Raw genomic sequence first — 21,013 nt, forward strand, 5'->3', positions numbered from 1 at the left:
ATTAATATAGTTCTCTTCTTGAAGTATATGCTGATTTCTTGATTATGCGATAAGACAGACAACAGCTGACTAAAATCTCTAATAAATAGTAGCACCCCCTACAAGGATTTCTAACATGCCACCATCATTGCAGTGTGGCTGCATATTAGTGAGGGCTTTTACATTTTTTTCTCTTTGCCTAGTATCTAGCCTACTGATGATGAACCTTCCCACACTTCTAAGCTGGTCTGAGCAAGTGTCTCTCACCTGCCTCTTCTGCAGGCTGTCATCCACAGTTGCACCAATCCTTTTATTACATGTTTTCCACGATGGTTATCTTTTTCCAGATAGTTTCAAAATGTGATTCAGAGAATTTTAACATCCCATATATCGGGGCAGAAGACAACAGAACTATCATCCCTTTTGTTCTGGAAAACAATGACTATGTAGATTAGGTTACTCTAGCTTCTATGTCAATCATCCTCTTACCTGATAGTGAGTTTACATTCCTCCAAATCTTTTCATGTGAAATGTCTGGTCCTGTCGCCCCCATCCCATGTTTGTGAAACTTCTTTGAACCTGAGTGTAGAACTATTTATCTCTTCCTATTTCAATTTCATCATATTAGATTGTTTTTATTGCTCAATCCTTGCTGAGATATTTTTGGATCCTGACTCTGTCCTTGAACATGTTATCTATTTTGCTTCTAGCTTCATATCATTTGCAAATCTGACAATGAGACATACATCTCATATGCCTTCATCTAAGTCATTGATAAAAAAAAAAATGGATCAAAGGTCCAGAGCCAAGGTGATGACTACTTATTGGATCCACTCAAGCCATTCCCAAATTATCTCACTGTAGTATATGTCACCTAATCCACATCTTTTCTTGAAGTTGAGTCTGAAATGTTTGTCAGATAGATAAATCTTATTTAACATGTGATCTGTATAACAGTGACCCTGGCCACTGTCAGTATCCTGACACCTTTGAGGTATTTTAAAAATCACATTTCACTTGGTCTGAGCTCTCATCCAGAAAACAACCTATTTATCATACAGTCCTGAAGGCTAGCACTACCTCCTCTCTATCAAACACCCAGGCCATAGTCAGTCAATAAACATTTAACACCTACATATATATGCTGGGTAGCCAGGTGTCTTTAAATGGATAGAGTGCTAGGGCTGAAAGAAAGAAGCCTCATCTTTTTTAGTTCAAATCTGGCCTCAGACACATGCTAGCTGTGTGACTCTGGGTAAGTAATTTAACCCTATTTGCCTCAGTTTCCTTATCTATAAAATGAGCTGGAGAAGGAAATGGCATATCATTCCAGTATCTCTGCCAAGAAAACTCCAAATGGGATCTTGAAGAGTTGGACACAAGGCAACAACACAGGCCAGGCACTGTGCCAAGTCCTGGGGATACAAATGCAAATAAAAACAAAGACAGTCCTGGCCCTAAAGAAATTTACAAACTATCCAAAAGCAGTTTAAAGGGAAAATTCCAATTAGTGGAAACCCCAATCCATAACATATAAGGATATAATTTTTTCTTTAAGGATCATTTATAGGCTGAACACTGATAGCCTTTACATACCAGTCTTCAGTGTGTTACAGTTCTGGTGTTCTCTTGTCTGAAAGCTTTCTGCAGTCAAGTAGGGACTTATTCAAGGCCACAATCTCTTTGTCACTCCTACAGAATGACACTCAAAGTTCTTTTGGTTTGTCCTTGTTTTGTCACTGAGTTATGTGTGTCTGGGGAGGGAGAAGATGGTTGTAGAGTTCCTGACCATATAATCATCTCAGCCAGATATGTATGGGTGATCTTTAAATTACATCCTACTTGATACGACCTCCAGAGGACCACACCCCCATTCTGTAAGAGTTGCCAGGCCATCTTGGTTTATTCATAATCCATTTTCATGAGGGGATACATCATGTAAATAAAGTAAATGGAAACAATACTTTCCAATAACCACCTTGTACAGACTTTACTCAGAAACTGAAATTTCAAGGTGGGGGAGGGACATAAAGTGAATATCTTAGCCTACAGGTAGCTCATGCCCCCATTGGGGGAAGGATGATTTCTAATAAAGAATAGAAGCTGGTATACTATTATTGGGTTTGTACCCCAAAGAGATAATGAAAAATGTTTGTACAAAAATATTTATAGCCATGCTTTTTGTGCTGGCAAAAAATTGGAAAATGAGGGGGTGCCCCTCAATTGGGGAATGGCTGAACAAATTGTGGTATTTGATGGTGATGGAAAACTCTTGTTGCTGTAAGGAATGATGAACTGCTTGATTTCTATATGAACTGGAAAGATCTACATGAACTGATGTGGAGTGAAATAAGCAGAATCAGGAGAACATTATACATAGTAACTGAAACATTGTGGGACCATCAAATGTGATAGACTTTGCTACTAGTAGCAATGCAATGATCTGGGACAATATCCAGAGAAAGAACTGTGGGAGTAGAAACACAGAAGAAAAACATGATTCATCACTTGGTTTGATGGGTATATGATTGGGGATTTTAGTTTTAAAAGACTATTACAAATATGAATAATATGGAAATGGGTTTTGAGCAATAATACATGTACAACCCAGGGGGATTGCTTGTGAGCTCCAGGAGTGGAGAAAGAAGGGGGAGGGAGAGAATGTGAATCATGTAACCATGGGAAAATAGTCTAAATTAACTAATTAACTTTAAAAAAGAATAGAAGCTGGTATATAACTCATTCCTATCAGGAAGAAGAGGAATCACCTTTCATCAATTACCTAGATATAGCTTATTTCTCTAGTGATGGGTAGTTAGGTAGTGAAGTAGAAAGGGTGCCAGGTCTGGATTCAGGAAGACCAGACTTCAAATTTGACCTCAGATACATACTTGCTTTGTGACCCCATACAAGTGATTTAACTCTGACTCAGTTTCCTCATCTGGAAAATGAGCTAGAGAAGAAAATAGCAAACTACTCCAGTTATTTGACAAGGAAACCCCCAAATGAAGTCACAAAGTGCTGAACACAACTAAAAGAAATGAACATCTTCTCTGGGGAAGGAAAGAATTTCTTGAAATAATTCAATAGAATAACATATACAAGTGAAGGCTTCTTATTCTCCAAGGCTAGATTCATTTTGGTTCATGACTAAGGTGAACTTCTTTACTGACCAGTCCAAAATTTGCCCTAAGAAATTCAGGGAAGCTTCAGGATATCTTGGGTACAGAGACAAGGTGATTTCTTATAGAAGATCCTCAGCCTAAACCCCTAGGCCTTGTGTCTAGGGTGTATATGTGAATTTTCATCTAGGTATCTACCCTGTGCATGGGCCATTTTATTGCTAGCTAGAAACTACCCCACTCTCAGTCCACCCCATTCCAAGAGTGATTCCCTTTACTTTCAATCTCCCCAAAGAACCCTGCCATACCAGTCTTCCATAGATATAACTTTTATCAGGTCACTACTGACTTCTAAAACATGTTCTTTACACAAATCTGCATTTCTCTATTTTGGCCTGCAGAGAGGACTCTCCTTAATTTGGTCCTGCCCTATTATCCAATCATACATGGTGCAGTGAAGTTAGAGGACCTGGGCTCAAGTCTTGGTTCTTTCATCCTCTCTGGTCTGAACTGGATGATAGCTAAAAAGCTCCCCTTTCAGCTCCTCCTCTATGACTTTATGATCAAAGAGAGTTTAATTTTCAGTATGTTCTTCAACCAGGTGAATTTCTTCGTTGTCATGAATAGGCCAACCACAACCTTTGCTCATATTATGTTCCTTGATGAAGTAGGATGTCCTTTTTCCTCTGCTCAACCAAATCCCAGCTAACTTACTAAGGCCAGCCCAAATCACACCTCCTTTAGGAAGCCTTCTCTTTCTATTCCATCACTCAATTCACCAAGTATTTATCATGTTCCTATGTTCAAGGAATTATGCTAGATTTTAAAAAAGTGGTAATGCCGGTAATGAGTTCATCCTTTAATGTACTAAATGCTTTAGAAAAATTTGCTGGAAAGTTGATTTATACTAGGGGGTGGGGGTGGGATTAGGGAAGGCTTTCATGCAGGAATGACACCTGTACTGGGTCTAAAGTGGAGAACTATTTCAAGAAGAGATGGGTTGAGAATGTGTTTTACATATGGAATACAGCCTGCATAAATCTAAAGTGGTGGGAAAATATAGAACGATATCAAGAAATAGTTAATAGTCTAGTTTTCCTGGAATGTAGAAGGGTAATATTTTGAAAAAGGCTGAAAAGCTAGGTTGGAACCAGTCTATGGAAAGCCTTAAATACCAGGCTAAAAAAGTATGTTATATGCAAAGGTTAGCCATTGGCTGCTTTTGGGTGGTAGAATGACATGATCAGATCTGTGTTTAGAAAGATTATTTTAGCAAGGCTTTGAAGGTTAGATTGGAGAGAGGCAGAAAGACCAGGTAGGAGATTTATATTTGTCTGGAAGAGAATTATGTGCATTGACTAGGGTATAGGGAGGGGGAGATCTCCTTTATTTTCCCTTACCAGCACTCCTGTAGCACTTAGTTTGCAGACCCTATCACGAGAACTAGGAAGTGTACTGTAATGTTTGGTAATTACCCTAGTCCTCTCCCCAGCTAGATTGTGAACTCTGCAAGGTCAGGGGCTTTTGCCTTACTTCTCTTTATCTCGGAGTGCTTAGCACCTAACACATAGTAGATACTCAATAAATACCAGTTGATCAATAAACAAATCCCAAGGGCAACTGGAAAAAAGGTGACTTCTACTCATATTTGTCTTGAATGTGCTAATGTCCTTTCTTTCTAAAGGACAAAGAATTTCTACAGGCATGTGAATAAACTGATTCAGAGGTTCAATGTCAACAACAAATTCAGAAAGTGGAGGCAGATGGAGTGACTGGCATTAGAATCAGAATTTTAAGAGATGAAAGGGGCATTGGAGAGCTATATTATTATTTAGTCGATATTGATTTATAAGCTCTCCTCATTTGGCCGTTTCCCTTTCAGCCATGAAATTTTCATTTACTGTCAAATCCTTGGTCCTTCATCAACAGATTAATTTATTTTGGAAAGAAAGTCCAGTATAGTTTAACTCAACTAGCAAAGATGAAAAAGATACTGGACCAAATGCCAATGTGGAATTTATTAAACCAGAGTATGTACAAGTCCATGACATGTTAGGGATAAGCATAGAAGAGCTAATTTGTTGGAAAACATTTTATTTCAGTAATCAATTTGTCATTGGCCTAATAGCAACTTGGCAAAATCTATGTCATAATTGTAAGGGTAAAGAGTCTGAAACTAGGAAATCCCAATTCAGCTTGGGTGTCTTCAAGTCCAGAATGGAGCCAGTCCATTATGGGACTTCAGGGCACATATATAATGTACCTAGATGTTGAGCTTGTCTGGCCCACGTGTGCCCTTTGGTGTCTTCCTTCATCACCTAGTTACCTCTGTTCCCGTCATAATAGCTATAGTTATCACTCATGGGTTCTTTACATCCTGAAGAGTCTGCCCTGATAATAACTTTGGGAAATTTCTACTGCAGTGACAGTAACTACAAGGACATTTTAGCATTAGGAAGCAAGCCCAATTCACCAGAATAGCAGCAAGAACAGAGTCCTTTTCAAGGGTGTAGGCACGGAGAAGCTGGTATCTCTGGTTACTCATTTTGGACCTACTAGGCCTAAAATTCAGATTACTTTACTAGGTGTGCTGATGCTATTAAAAAATAAAAAAATCAAGCCTAATTTATGAATACTGTTTTCGCAAGAAAAACTGTGAAATTGACTTTTTACAAGGCTCCCTAAAATGTTTCTGCAAAATTGACCTTTACAAGGCTCCCTAGAAATCTGTTTTGTGTCTATGTATACTCAATCCAGAGGTATTTCTTGAGTCTACTTTGCATAAGGCCAATTTCTGATCTGTTTCATTATTGTTATTGTTTTGTGGCTTTGATTTCTCCAAATTCACCTTGAAATTGCTTTCCTAAATCCAGAAGTCAACAATCTGTTTATTAAATAAGAATTTCCCCATGTATTTTGTTAGGGTTGTTATTTCTAAAGTTTTAGATATGGATAAAAACAACCCGATTTAGTAAAATGGGATGTATGTGCCAAAAATCTAATTTTGCCAAAAATGACAATCTAATAGTTAAAAGACTCTGTTACTGTGACCAAAAAAAAGTCTTTTTGGAAACATCTTATTGAAAGGCATTAGAAATAACACAAATGAAATCATCTTTGCCTGAGTATGGTATAATGCATCAACAAATACTAAGCAGCAATTAGTACGTGCAAGACACTAGAGACACAAAGTCAAAAAACCTAGAGGTGCTGACATTTCATTGGAGAATGCAACACGTACCCAAGTTAAGTGTTATATAAGGTAATTCGAGGATGGAAAGAGTACTTAAAACTGGTGGGAGTGGAAGCTTCAGGAAGGGGCATACCTGCCTTGGCTTAGTCTTCAAGGTAAACAAGAATTTGGAGAAGAAGCAACAATGAATTTATGTATAAACAACAGAAAGAAAATATAGGCAGCCAGGTGGTGCAGTGCCACGACTGAAATAAGGAAGATGTTTTCCTGAGTTCAAATCTGGTTTTACACACTAGTTGTGTCTGATCCTACACAAGTCACTTAATCCTGCTTGCTTCAGTTTCTTCATTTGTAAAATGGGCTGGAGAAGGAAATGAATGGTAAACCACTCCAATATCTCTGTCAAGAAAAACCCCAAATGGGTTCTCAGAGTCAGACATGACCGAAAACGACTAGCCATCAAGTATCAAATCCAGGTATCTAGTTTTGGCTAGAATACATTGAAAAAAAAAAAAGCCATATACATTCTATTTAGAATTGATACTAAGTTGCTTCTAAGACTGAAAAGCAGTAATGGTTAGGCAACTGGGGTTAAGTGACTTGCCACAGTCGCCCATCTAAGAAGTATCTGAGGCTATATTTGAACCCAGGATTGACCTTCAGTCGCAGGGCTTGATGCTCTTTCCATTGAGCCACCTAATCGCCCCTGGTTCTTTATTATGTTAAATTCCACTTCTGAACAAACAGGAACTATAAAATTCATCTTCATCCTTCAGCATTTAGTAAACTAAGTTACACACAGGATATTCTTAACAAACACCTATTATATGAATGAATACTGGCTGGCAAATTAAAAGAAATTAAATTATTCAGATTTCTCAGAGTTTTTTTTTATTTCTTGAAGCAATATGATATTCATGATTACTTTAAAAAATACATTTCCAAATTTTAACTTATGTTAAGTAGTACTATCATACAAAAATTTGTACAAGTAGTATGAAATAAATTGACAAACTAGAAAAAATTTTCACACTATGTCTGAGCAGCCAGCTCAAGAGGAACAAATTTTCTCATTTGATTTTAATGATAATAACGTATACAGATAATTCTCTTGTGGATAGTCAATTGTATAAATATAAACCTATAAAAATAAATAACCTTAAGAGTTAAAATATAAACCTTAAGAGTCTGACACAGTTCAAAAACCTTTACTTTGAAAACATATATATTTTTTTTTATTTTTTGGAACAGGCTAATAGAGATTCAATATCCTGAAGAATTTCAGAGGTTTTTTTCAATGCTATGGATACACTCTTTTTATTAACTTCTTCAAAACAGCTATAGGGTTCTGAAGATCTTGATCTGGAAACATCAGAAGATGATTGCTCAGTTTTCTTAGTAGAAATCTGATTTAGGATGCTGTCATTCTCCAATAAAACTTAGTTATTTAATTAAGGAACTTTTTCTTCAGTAAAAGTTTAATTTTTACGTTTTCTCACTAGCAAACTGCCTCTGAAATAGGGAGTGAAGGCCTTATAGGAGATGTTAGAGCAACGTATCAAATCCCCACACACACACACTTCTAGCCAGAAGCAGATTAAAGTAAAATTGGGAAATATTTAACAAAATAAATAAAAATACAATAGAGCACACATAATGTTAATATGTGATTTTCTAAGTCAAAATGAAGTCCTCAGGAATTCTTATATGTATATAGTGAGTTTGAAGGTGGCACCTTACATAAGATAAATCAAACTGATAATGAAATTCTGAGGGCAATGGAAACTTAAGGCTTTGTTCAATGTTATATGATATAGAAATTTCAGGTAACTGAAAGAGGCTGAAAAGAAAGCTTTGGATTCTGTCCACAATTTGTATAGATGCTCTTTTTTCTGTAAAAAAACAAAACAAAACAAAACACCAAAATTTCAGATTAGTGAGCTGTTTTTTAACTGATGAAAAGGTACATTCTTCATCAAATGGGAAAAAATCCAATAATATATTAACAAGAAAGCATTAATTTTAGAGTCAGATTCATAAAGAGTTAATTCAGTCTAGTTTTAAAAGGTAGTAGAGATGGACAATAAGAATATATTTCGAAAGGATACAGTTAAATTTCTGTATTTTTTCAAGTTCAGAAATAATGGACCTGCAATAAAGGAGAAAAAAGAATAAATTAAGATCAGGAGGAATAATATTTGTATAAGTTCTTAACAGAGTAATAAATAAATCTTTTTCCCTTCCCCTTCAAGTTTGCAACTGAAAGGTGATATAGTTCGATCAATAATGCGTTTTCTCCCAATTTTATTTATATGAAGTTTCAAGCACATTATTATTAAACTTTTCTAAGTTTATTTTTCATCTTCCCAAGTGGCCTATGAGTTCTGTAAGGTCATGTTTTATGTGCCCTTGTATCTTTAGGAATGACTCATGGAAGGGTTTGTATGAACAATAAAATGCTTAATATCCGGGACCCTCAGGAAATGCACTGCTTTGAACAGTTAAATTTAACTTTAAGAACCTTTTTTGATGGAAATCTTTCTTTTTTTATTAAACAGAATCTATGAAAGATTTTTTTTTCTTGAGCTTCTCAGGGTTATAAAGGACCAACTACTGTGATGCAATATTGTTGCAAAGTGGGAGATACTGACTGAATGCATACTGGCACCAGTATCTACTGGAATTTGCTTTCTTAACAAAAATCTTAATTTCAACTTACTATTCAAGTTATATGCTGCTTCCTCGTAAAAATGAATAGTGTATATGCTCTAACAAGGTATATATAATATTATAGTTGCCTTTCTGCTTAACTGATATATTATATGGGTTTATGCAGACTTCTCCCAAATGATTTTGCTCACCTTCCAGAAAGCTATGTGATATAAATGATTCCCGTATCACTACTCTTGCACCAGAGGAACCTTTTTGTCAGGTGGTATCTAATATTCTATCTCACTTGCATTAAAGCTGAAGGTGGAACATGAAAAGGGAATCTCTTTACTGTCAACATAGTTTGTGCTCAGCTGTTTAGGGGTCGCATTTTCAGGCAGTGGCATAAGCCATTCACACCCAACCCCACACATGAGCACAAACTATAGTAACAGTAAAAATATTGGCACAAGTATAATGATACAGAAGTCATAGTTAATGATCTGAATGATTCTCATAAGAAAAAAAATTAAATGTGTGTAGTCATGATCATAGGATGTAGATCTGAAAGGAACTGTATACTTCTGGTCTACAGCTCTTAGTTTACAGATTGTGTTTTCATAATCTCTTAACTTTTGATATAAAAAAATCACAACATAGTGTGTCACATAGCTTTATGCTACCCAACATTTTAGTGTGAGGATTCCATTGCAAAGTTATATTAAATGATAGTATTAGTATTGTTTAAAACTAGTTACATTTTTTAAGGCTCAATGACCAGTGAAAAATGATTAAGACAACCAGACTTAAATTAAGATGAAAAGATAATTTACTCAGGAAAAGGAAAAAAAAACCCTCTAGAGTTCACGAATTCAGATTTTCAAGCTTTCATTAGTGCCCACATACTCTGACAAATAAAATAGAAAATTAACATGAATACCATTTTTCTTCAGTAATGGATGATGATGAAGGATATGTTAACATCTTCTGTGGATTAGCCCGAGTCAGACTCCTACACCAATCTACTACTGCAGCCACATACCTAAGTGAAATACAGATGATTAGGAAAGGAAATCATGAAATCATCTATTTCAGAGAAGGGAAAACTATTCTTGCAGACCATTTGGGAAAAGACTGGTAATGAAAAAGCAGATAAAGTGTGAAGTGGTTAAAGTTCTAAAATTTTTAACTGTACATAAATCTAAATTTAAAGTCTTATTTTTATGCCTAAATAATAAAAGAAGATCCTCTTTCATCAGTAAAAAAAATTAACTCAAAATGTCTAACAAATTTAGTTTAGGAAAACAACGTTGGTACCTGTATTCTTTGAAACAGAAAATCCAATTTCATTTATAAGGTCATCTCTCCCAAACAAAATGAATTTCAATTTACTTTTTATTTTTGTGAGAGTTTAATATAAAAAACTAAATAAAGGCTTATTTTGTGAAATTTGAAAATAAACTAATTTTTAACCAGTGCACATAAATATCAGTAACACAAGACACATTGAATTTATTGAATAAATGCGGAGATATGTCCTGAGATACTGTTTGGACAAGGTTTCAATTAAAAAAAAAAAGTAATGGTATCTGAAAGCAACAACCTTGAACATCAACAAATGCTAAAATTAAAGTCAGTAGAAAAAATAGATGAACATTATTTTGTGATTACTTAAAATGTATATTTTTTTGAAATAGAAAAATGTTGTCGTGTCCAATGGTATTATGTAGAATAAAATGAGACAAGGCACAATTTTAGAAAGAAGACTTTAAGAATCTTTGTCCATTGTGACTAATAGAAAAATAACACCTCACTGGTCAATTTAGCTGGAAGAAACTTTAGTCCATTCCTTCCAATATCTACTTTTCCCATTTTTTTCTACAAAAATAGGCAAGCTGAATTATGTAAAGTTTTATTTTTTTAGAAATTCTAATAAGCTCATTATTTCAAAATGTTCAACTGATATCAAAGCATGGATTATTTATACCTAATAGGTTGATGCAGGCCATTTCTTTCTGTTATGGGCAATCTAGTTAGATTCATAGATTTGCTTTTGGCAAGACTGATCAGTTATTTTCTTTGCTAACATGAGAAAAAGCTTTGCTACTTAATGAAATGCTTCCTTTTACCAATATCTAGTTTGGAAAGCTGTTATGTTAACAACTGAATGATAAACTTTTGCTTTTGACAGAAAAGTAAAATAATTACTTATATTTCATTTCCTGACACCAACATATGGGGGAAAAGATCAGTTTTGCTCTAGTACCTTTCAAATTGTCCAGGATGTTCAATTTGAATTAACTGATCTTGTCCATCTGGAAGCGTTAATTTACACCAACCTAAGGTGACTCCCTGATTTGCCTTAGGAAAAGGAGAGGAGAATGATAAAAAAGCCTTATAAATCTAAAGGTGAAAAAAATATTCTTCTACTTCCTGTAATACAGAAATATTCAATAATTGAATCAGCAAAGAATTAGCAGATAATTTAAATGCAATTAATGTTTCTACCTCAGAATGTAGATAGCATTTTGACAAATTATACTTGCATTGAGATAAATTAACAAAGGAACTTACAATGAAGTTAATATGTATCATTCAATGTTATTTCTTTCAAAATCAAAAAAGCATAATCCCTTCCATGGCCTCTATACTTTATAAAGGAAGTTGAGTCAATACCACAATTTTCTTCATTTTTTTGTATTCTGTAGAAGAATGAACACTACCAATGCACATTTCAAACAAGAATATACATAATCCCAATTTATAACAACAAGGTTGGGACTTACATAGAGAGCACTTTGAAACAAATATCTCTCTTGATTCTTACAAGAGCCCTCAACAGTAGGTGCTGTTAGTATCCCCATTTTACAGATGAGGAAACAGAGGCAGGTAGCAATTAAATGACTTGCTTAGGATTAGACTGCTAATAAGTGTCTGAAATCATATCTGAATCCAGGTCTAATAAAAGGATGTTTGAAACATGTGGGAATTAAATACTGAAAACAATTTGTCATAGAAATAAGTTATAAAAAATGTTTAGGTTTTCAATAGATTTACAGAAGATTATTTAACCTGATGAATTTAGGGTTACTATACTTTCTCATATGGGAAAAATAATCCCCAGTTATTACTTAGAACTTGGAATGTCATGAACATTTTCTCTTCTACTGTCTCAATTAAAAAAAACAAAAAAACAAAATAGAACACCAAAATTCTCTTTTCCCTTTCACCCCATTTAGAAGGCAGAATTGATTCTTCTTCTTCTTCTTTTTTTAATCCTTAACTTATGTCTTAAAGAGTAGTCAGGGCTGGGCAATTGGAATTAAGTGAGTTGTCCACAGTCACATAGCTAAAACATGTCTAAAGCCATATTTGAACCCACGACTTCCCATCTTCAGGCCTCACTCTATATCCACTGAGTCACTTAGCTACTCCTCTCTCCCTTCTTTTTTTAAGGGGCTTTCCCCTCCTTTCCAATGTGGTAATAACAAGAGAATGAGAAAACTGATTTCAATGGTATTTCCTGAGGCTGACTACAAAGGCAGAGGTTAGAGGTTTTTGATAAGTTTCTATTCAGTTTCAATTAGAGGTTTCCATTGAGATAATGCTGGGGAAAGATGCTCTATATTTGTATACACACAATATTGAAAATCCAGAATAAAAAAGGCAGACTGCTCTGAAATATATTTACCTGTCTCTTTCCGAAGTTCCAAATTAGGGTTAGGGAAATGCCATCCAAAAAGATAGCATATACTTTATCATCAGAGTATACAAAAAACCTTCCTATCATAGGAATAAGAGTTTCACTCAAAAGTACTGGTATGTTCCCTTCATTTGATCCAGAAACCTAAAACCAAGTACATTGGGGGGGGGGGGGGGGGAGAAGTTATTCATTAACGAGGTTTAAATAATCAACAGTAAAGCATTTTTGTCAGTGTCTTGAACTTAACTTTTTATACTTCGATGGATCCATAAATCTCATTATTTGTGGGTACTCTTCATTAATGCAGATTGCTACCTCTTCATGCCTTTTTATCTGCTCTAATTATTGTTCAAATTATATCACAGTCTTGAAAGAAGAACTTTTTAACTTTCTCAAAGCATTCATTGGACTCTTTTTAGTATTTTTGTGAGTCTAGCTTTCTTGGAGGTTATTCCTCTAAAGCACAAGCTTTGGCTAATTCTAATGATGGAAAATTTTCCCATATGGACTGGGTGAAAAACTATATTCTATCTGAAGACCAATCCCACTTAAGATAGAGAGGCTTAACTGAAATGCACAAAAATGCTTATAGTAGATCTTTTTTGTAGGCACAAAAGACTACCCTTCAATTGGAGAACAGCTAAACAAATTATGCTATATGAATGCAAAAGAACAATATATATTGTGCAATAAGAAATATGAAAGGGATAGTTTCAAAGAAACCTAGGAAGTCTTATATGAACTGAGAAGGAAGATGGCAAAAGCAGGAGAATTTATGCGATTACAATATTGTAAAGATAAATAACTTAGAAAGACTTGAGGACTCTGATCATAATAGACAACTGTGATTCCAGAGAACCGATGAAAGCAATGGGGTTCAAGATGCAGGATGAAACATATATTTTTAGAAGTAACAAATGTGGGGATTAGTTTTACTAGGCCCTCCATTTGTACCAGAAGTCTGAATTTTCCCTTTTTTTAATGGGTGGTTACAGAACCTCACATGCATTTATGAGTTACTAAACTTTTAAAGACATCTATTTCTAGCCTTTGTTGTCATCTGCTGGCTTTCAAGCTCTTTTCACACACTTCAACTTTTTACTTATTTTAACTTTAAAAAAGAAACTGTGTGTATTTTTTTGTGGCATAAAAGATAAAATATATTGATATTACACAATACTATACTATACATATATTTTATGCATTTCTGAGTTTCTATACTTTTTCTATGTTTGCTGGCCTTTGCATGTCATCTGTGGCTTCTGTGAAAATCCCCACAAATTCCCATTTAGTTTCTTAGGCCAGTGATGGTGAACCTATGGCACAGGTGTCAAAGATAGTACAAAGAACACTCTCTGTGGACACAGGTGTGTCCCCCTCCCCTTCCCTCTGGAAGGGGAGCCACTCCACCCATAGGGTGCATGCCTGGCACTTAGGGTTAGGGAGGGGCATGGCATTCCATCTCCAAAAGGTTTGCCATGACTGTGCATTTATTAGTGTTAAATTTGACTTTGTATTTCTGTGGCACTAATCAGTAAATATAATGGTAAAGTAGTTTAGAGCATGAGTTGTAGGTTATGCAAGCTTTCTAAAGCTTCACTGAAACCATTCTTTCATCATTTTTTATAGTACAACAGTATTCCATCACATTCATATACCATAATTTGTTCAGCTATCCTCCATTTGATGGAATCTTAGTTTCCGGTTCTTTGTTACTATCAAAAAATCCCCCAAATTCCTCTGAATATTTTTGTACATATTGGTCCTTTTCTTCTTTCTTTGATCTCTTTAGGGAATGGGCCTCATAGAAGTATTGCCTGGGGCATGGTGAGAAATTGCTTTCCAGAATGACTAGAGCAATTGGCAACTCCACTAAGGGCATTAATGTATCTCTTTTGCTGTAGCCCCTCCAACATTTATCATTTTCCTTTTTCTTCAACTTCACCCAATATGATGGGTTCAAGGTAGAAGCTCAACATTCCTTTAATTTGCATATTTATAATTTGGAGCATGTTTTCATATGGTTAATTATGTATAAAAGTCAGAAGGTACTAAATATGGCAAGCAGTAAACATTATCACAAAAATGTTCTATATCTTGACAGAAACAAACTGATCGGATATTAATTCGGGAAGCATTTCCAAATGAGCTATCTGTGTGAAGACAAGATCATCAACTGGTTTGAGTTAAGGTCAAAATCTCATCTAAATTAGGAAATAAATGAAAAGTTTTGAAAAAATTCAATAACAGTAATTCCTATTCAATCTATTCAAACAAGCTGCAAACATTGAAAAACGGAAAATATTCAAAAGTAAAGACATTACTACAAGTTCTCATAATAAGGGTAAAAGATCCCAAGCATTGTCTAATATTTGCTCTGTCTAGTGGAGAGATGTAGACGCCAAAAGCAATACACATTTGGAGCCCAAGTTTATTTGCAAAACATTATGGAGGAGAAGGACTGAAAATTTTATCACCTTTATAAAAAAGCACCTGAAAATGAATGACCCTGAAGACAACTATATAAAAATCTAGCTAAATCAAGATTATCCTGAGATGATTGTGTATGAAACTAGAAGAAAAAATAATGCAACATAAAACTTTTCCACCAAGCATTTCTACAGTATTCTCTTCTTTTTGGTAATGGAAATGATAATCACCAGGAGGACTAGAAGCTATTCTGTACAAACTCTACCTCTTAGTATTTGATGTACTAGATAAGAAAATTATAATAGCACTTCAGAAGATAAAAAAACTAGTGGTTAGACCTGACTAAATACACATAGAAGGAATCTAAATCAGAGAGCAAAACAGTTTTAAGGGTACTGAGAGATTCTAAAAGAATAGAAAGGGTCAGAGGTGGTAGAAGCCACTTTGCTTGAGAAAGACTACTAAGGCAATATTTTGTTCTGCTCAGCTAAGTACATACCATTTTCCAGCAGCATATATTATAGTTATGGCTTAAAGAAAGTCTAGTTTTGACACAATGTCGAAGAATTCTGCAAATGTGAAAAAAACTAAGTTAAATACTAGCAATTGAAGAGGCATATTCTAGCTCTTAATAATAGCTTCAATCACAGGACCATGAAACATTTTAAATCAAAAGCAATATTTACTTGCATTGGGGTTTACCATAATCTTTCTTTTCCCAGTGACTGATACTTAAGACCCTGTGAGGGAGCCCTTGTTCCCACCCTTTCATCTAATATCTGTTGGAGGTATTTCTCTTTGATTTCTTTTATTAAAAAAAAAATGTATCAGGGCCTGTGATTTCTTTAGTATGAGAAGTTGCCAGCATAGAAACTCTCTCCAACAACGGGGAATGGCCTACTCCTCTATAGTTATAGACTTGAACAGTTACCTGGGATACTGAGAGGTTAAGCAGCTTGTCTATAGATACCAATAGTTTAACAACCTTTGAGTCAGGTCTTTCCGAGTTCAAAGCTGCCTCTCTATGTCCTATGCCATGCTACCTCTCAAATCCCTAGGTCTAGACAATCAGACATCTATCTCTTTAAGGAAGAGCCACATAGAGGAAGAAAAGCAGTAGCAGCTGAAGTTTAACAATGCCCAGAAACAGCTGCAAAAGTGTTCTCAAAGCACCTCTAGCCTTCCCTATGCTATAGTTTATTAACTAAGAGGAGAAAAATATCAATGTGAAACATAAAGAAATAGGTGTCTGAAACCTGCCTTAGGTATTGGGTCTCTTCCTAGTTGAATAAAATGTAAAGATGACAGTTAAAAAGTATTCAGGGTGAAATTTTATTCTCACTATGATTTCACAAATCAGCAAAAAGCTGTAATCACCAGCAACAAAGATAGAAAAAAGATACTGGAAGCATCTACAACCCTAGCACATGAATATTTTTCTACTAGCATGCCAAAAAGAAAGTATTTTCTGTATTCAAATGTATTCGAAAATATACCCAGTCACAGAATGTTAGAACTCAAGAGAGCAGAAATCGTGACTCCAGATCTTTATCTATAGCAAAAATTGAGAGACAAAGTTGCTCACCTAAGTTTACACAATTTCAGAGTGCCTCCCAGCTCATCTTATTCCCTAAGTAAAAGAAATTTTCCAGTATTTTTACACACACACAGTATTTCATAAAGCTGAAAGTGTATAGCTCACCTGCTGGCCTGTATAATAAGGGAACACACAGAATATGGACTACCTGGTCGATCTGGAGGAAGATTTTGTATCGAATACATTTTCTCTTCTTTCTGAAAATGTAGTTAGAAATTAGTTCTAAATTGGTAAAACTAATAACTTAAAAAAAAATTATCAGGTCATCACTGCCCTCACTGTATTTTAGAAGAAATGAAGAACTTATCTTCTTATTATATAAAGACAAAGGCAATAGCTGCTACTTAATCTATAAAATAGTAGCTATGTCTAGTGGGTGTGTGCTGGTAAATGTTTAACAACTGCCTCTCAAAGAATTCACTGTAAATTAAATCTTCATTATTACCATTTCCTTTACTTTTAGTTTAGACAGTAAACAAAACAAAAAATCAAGCCCTGATTTGTAGTGCTGGTTGATTTAAGAGGAGTAAATGCTCACATTGAAAATTTAAAAATTGGCTTTTATAAGCTGGTGAGAACTTGTTCCAGCATATCCCTGGATTTATCGCTAATCATGGCTTATTTTATTTCAACTGAAATAAATTCAGTCAACATTTTAAAAAGACTTTTTATCTTATCTTTTTTTTGTTTAAAATTTTGAAATAATCAAAAATAGATATTCTCCCAAGGTTTTGTCCTAGACCTAGACCCTCTTCTTTCTCTCAGTTTTAAAAAATATTAATTTATTTAAAAATATTTTTCCATGGTTACATGATTTGTGTTCTCTATCTCCCCTCTTCCCTCCTCCCGGAGCTAACAAACCATTCTACTGAGACCTTCTTCTCTCACTACACTTCTCTTGGCAACCTCACTATTTCCAATTTGGGTTTAATTATCATCTTTATGCAAATGACTTACATCTATAGATTCAATTTCTTCCAAGTTACTCAACTGGACATCTCAAATTCAACAAGTCCAAAATGTAACTTATCTTTTCTGCTAAAAAAAAAAATCTTCTCTGCTAAAAAATTCTGCTAATCCCTCTTCCAAAGTTCGCTACTTCTATGGAAAGTCCCATCACTCTTCCAGTTGGTTCTTAACTCTTCCTCTTCCTTCAAATCCAATCGGTTGCCAATTATAGCTGTTTCTGCTACTTCTCACATAGCCTAACTGGTCTTCCTGTCTCAAGCTGCTCTCCACTTTAGTTCATCTAAGACACCATTACTGAAGTGATCTCGGTAAGTTTGACCATGTTACTTCCCTAGTAAAACCAACTTCTGTCACACCCTTTTGTCTTTAGGATGAGATATAAACTCCTTGATTTGGCTTTGAAAACCTTTCAAAGCTGTGTCCAACCTATCTTTCTGGTCTGTCAGATACCATTCCCCACCCTGCATTATGCAGTAGAGTCAAAACAGCCTTCCCTCTGCTTGTCACATAAAATGTCCTCTACTTCCTGTCTCCATGTCTTTGCATCAGCCATCCCCACATTCACGGAATGAACTCTCCTCATCTTATCTAAGTCACTCTTTTCCTTCAAGTAGTAGTTCAAATGTCAATTACATTAAGCTTTTCTTGATCGCCCCCAATTTCTAGTATCCTCCCAAACTATCTAGTATCTAATCACTTTGCATCTATGTTCTTGAATAATTTTAAACGCTGCATATGTAAACCCAGTTATTATGCCACAGTATTGTTTTCTCCTCAACTCATCCTATTTAAACACAAAAGTGAATTTAATGTATAGGGAAAAAATTTGACCAAGGTAGCAAAACTGCTTTGTTAGTTTGAGTTTTGCATAAAGGGGGAGACATTACTACAGACAAGAATAGTGTTTCTATCTGTGGCAGGTAGGTGGTACAGTGGATAGAGTGCTGAACTTGAATCAGAAAGTTCAAATCCTGCCTCAGAAACATCCTAGCTGTGTGACTCTGGGCAAGTCAATTAATCTCTATGTTTGCTTCAGTTTCCCCATCTATAAAATATAAATAATATATGTAAAGTGCTTTGCAAACATAAAAGAGTATATGAATAAGAATATAGCTAATTGCTATTATATGTCCTAATATTTTTTCTTCCATGCTTACATACTACATGTTAAGACCGACAATTTTCAACTATCTTGCTTGCCCCTTGGCTTAATTAAGCAATTATCCCATTTTTCATTCTGTTATAGATAGGAGGAAAAATCTGTTTAGTACCATCCATCCTGCGAAGAAAAGAGGGATACTATTATGATGTTTCTTAAAGGACAGAGGTCAAGTACCAGTCCCCCAAAGTAAATTTAAAGCCCATTATTTAAACATACTTCATCAAATTATGTCTAGTAAGCCAAAGCACTTAATCTTCCATCAGCACTAAGCATGATTCATAGCATTCTTCATGCATCCATTTGGCCAGAAAATTTAAACTCAAAAGAGTAACATTTATTGATGTCTAAAAAATTATAACCAATTTAGTTATTAAGAAAAACATGATATTTACACTTTGAGCAAGTGAACAACAGAAATAGTATGTGCTCAAAGTGCTTGAATGCTATTGGCTTCAACTTTTTTTGTCAAAAAACTTTTATCAGTAATATACTGGAAGAAATATAGACTATCTATATTTTATTTTATTAAAAAATAAACAATAGCTTCCATCTTAGAATGAATACTCTGTAGTGGTTCCAAGGCCAAAGAGCAGTAAGGGTGAAGCAATGAGGGTTAAGTGATTTGCTCATGGTCACACAGCTAGGAAGTCTCTGAGGACAGATATGTACCCAGGATCTAATTATATTTTAAACCAAGATTGCATAGGCAAATTGAGGACAGTGGGGTGAAAATACACTATTATCAAATCCATTATAATGAAACTTTTCAAATTGGATGATAATGCGGTCTATGTCATGACTGGGCAATATATTATGACAACTGTATTTCAAAACAATTTATTTCATGAAGCATATCCTTGCAATTTGGAAGACCAAACAAAACTAGAAGCACCAAAAACATCTATTCAAACAATAGTATTGTTGGATGGAAATTATTATTATTATAGACCTACTTGTTCTGATCCTTTGTATACTGAAGACAATGTGAAATAGTTCCCCCAAAAAGTTCCTTCTGATTTGAGAATAGATCCATCACCAGGAAAAATTTCTATTGAGTTGACAGTTTCATGAGTCAGTCTAGAAAGAGCAATGTTAAGTTCAAATTGAGATATATATATATATATATATATATTTTTTTTTTTTGCTATATATATGAATATGCCTAAAGAAAACCATGCAGAGGACAGCTGGATAGTGCCATGAATTGAGAGCCAGACCTAGAGATAGTAAGTTCTAGGTTCAAATCTAGCCTCAGACACTTTCTAGCTGTATGACCCTGGGCAAGTCACTTAACTCTCACTGCCTAGTCCTTACCACTCTTCTGCCTTAGAACCAATATATAGTATTGATTCTAAGGTGGAAGGTAAAGGTTAAAAAAAAAATTGCATCTTTTACTCAATTAGTAAGAATGAAATTTTGATTCAAAGAGGATGTTCAAATGTGGGTAATGTTCTTTAAAAAAATAAACTATGTTACATGAGTTTCTTACCTAAATACAGTACCTTTGTACCACACTACTTTTATTAGTTCAGGATAGATGTATTCTTGTTCCTGTAAAGATGAATCAGAGAAATTCCACCTGTTTACAAAATAAAAGCAAATATGGTATTTATAGTGGTTCTTTGATATTTACCTGAAAAAAAAAAAGCAACAAAATACTATAATCATGTAATGATTCTTACCCCCAGCCCCAAATTTAGAGCATGAAAAATGAAACTAAATTTTCACAATTCCAATGGAAAAACATTTATCTAAACTGATCGACTTCTTTGATAGCTTTTTGCAATACTGTCATAATATATCCTAAAAATATTATTCAGAGAAGCTGATTCAGCCTGGTTTGGAATTCTAATGACTAAAGTTGGCACCAAAAAGAGATCTAAGAATGCACCACCGTCCCTCTTTTGTAGAGGTGAGTGGACTACAGATTTGGAATATAGTGTCAGACTTGATCAACAGTGGTTCAAAATGGAACTTTCTTCTATCTTTTGTATTCTGACTCTCTGGGCAGGGGTAGAGGGATACTGGGAAATATAGGTCATGTAAAAACTAAAACTATCAATAACTTAAAAAAACAGTCCAGATTATTAAATTATTATAAGGTTTTTTTAAAATTAATTCTTTTATTCTGAGAATCTCAAAATTTTTGGTCCATTATTGTTATAAACACTTACCAACATTTAGGGGCATTAAGTTTTGTCTGTATATT

The 21,013-nt window shown here is 34.7% G+C and overlaps 1 protein-coding gene across 7 annotated transcripts in view; it reads right to left on the bottom strand.

The window, feature by feature from the left end:
• Positions 1-7,168: 7,168 nt before the first annotated feature.
• The window catches only part of C3H5orf34 (chromosome 3 C5orf34 homolog), a 28,636-nt gene continuing 14,791 nt past the window's right edge, over positions 7,169-21,013 (bottom strand). For 5 of the 7 annotated variants that reach the window (XM_016431580.2, XM_001370634.4, XM_007487397.3 and 2 more), the window contains 9 exons: positions 20,294-20,383; positions 19,758-19,881; positions 16,779-16,870; positions 15,576-15,645; positions 12,635-12,790; positions 11,210-11,304; positions 9,884-9,985; positions 8,403-8,443; positions 7,169-7,732 (listed from right to left, as the gene is read on the bottom strand). In XM_016431580.2, the coding sequence (XP_016287066.2) occupies positions 7,530-7,732; positions 8,403-8,443; positions 9,884-9,985; positions 11,210-11,304; positions 12,635-12,790; positions 15,576-15,645; positions 16,779-16,870; positions 19,758-19,881; positions 20,294-20,383 (973 nt within the window). In that variant the 3' untranslated portion in view covers positions 7,169-7,529. The remainder of the gene's footprint in view (positions 7,733-8,402; positions 8,444-9,883; positions 9,986-11,209; positions 11,305-12,634; positions 12,791-15,575; positions 15,646-16,778; positions 16,871-19,757; positions 19,882-20,293; positions 20,384-21,013) is intronic. The other 2 variants (XM_007487394.3, XM_007487395.3) reach the window with 2 other exon arrangements.

Source organism: Monodelphis domestica, chromosome 3, assembly GCF_027887165.1.
Source record: "Monodelphis domestica isolate mMonDom1 chromosome 3, mMonDom1.pri, whole genome shotgun sequence".
In the NCBI taxonomy this organism is placed as follows: domain Eukaryota; kingdom Metazoa; phylum Chordata; class Mammalia; order Didelphimorphia; family Didelphidae; genus Monodelphis; species Monodelphis domestica.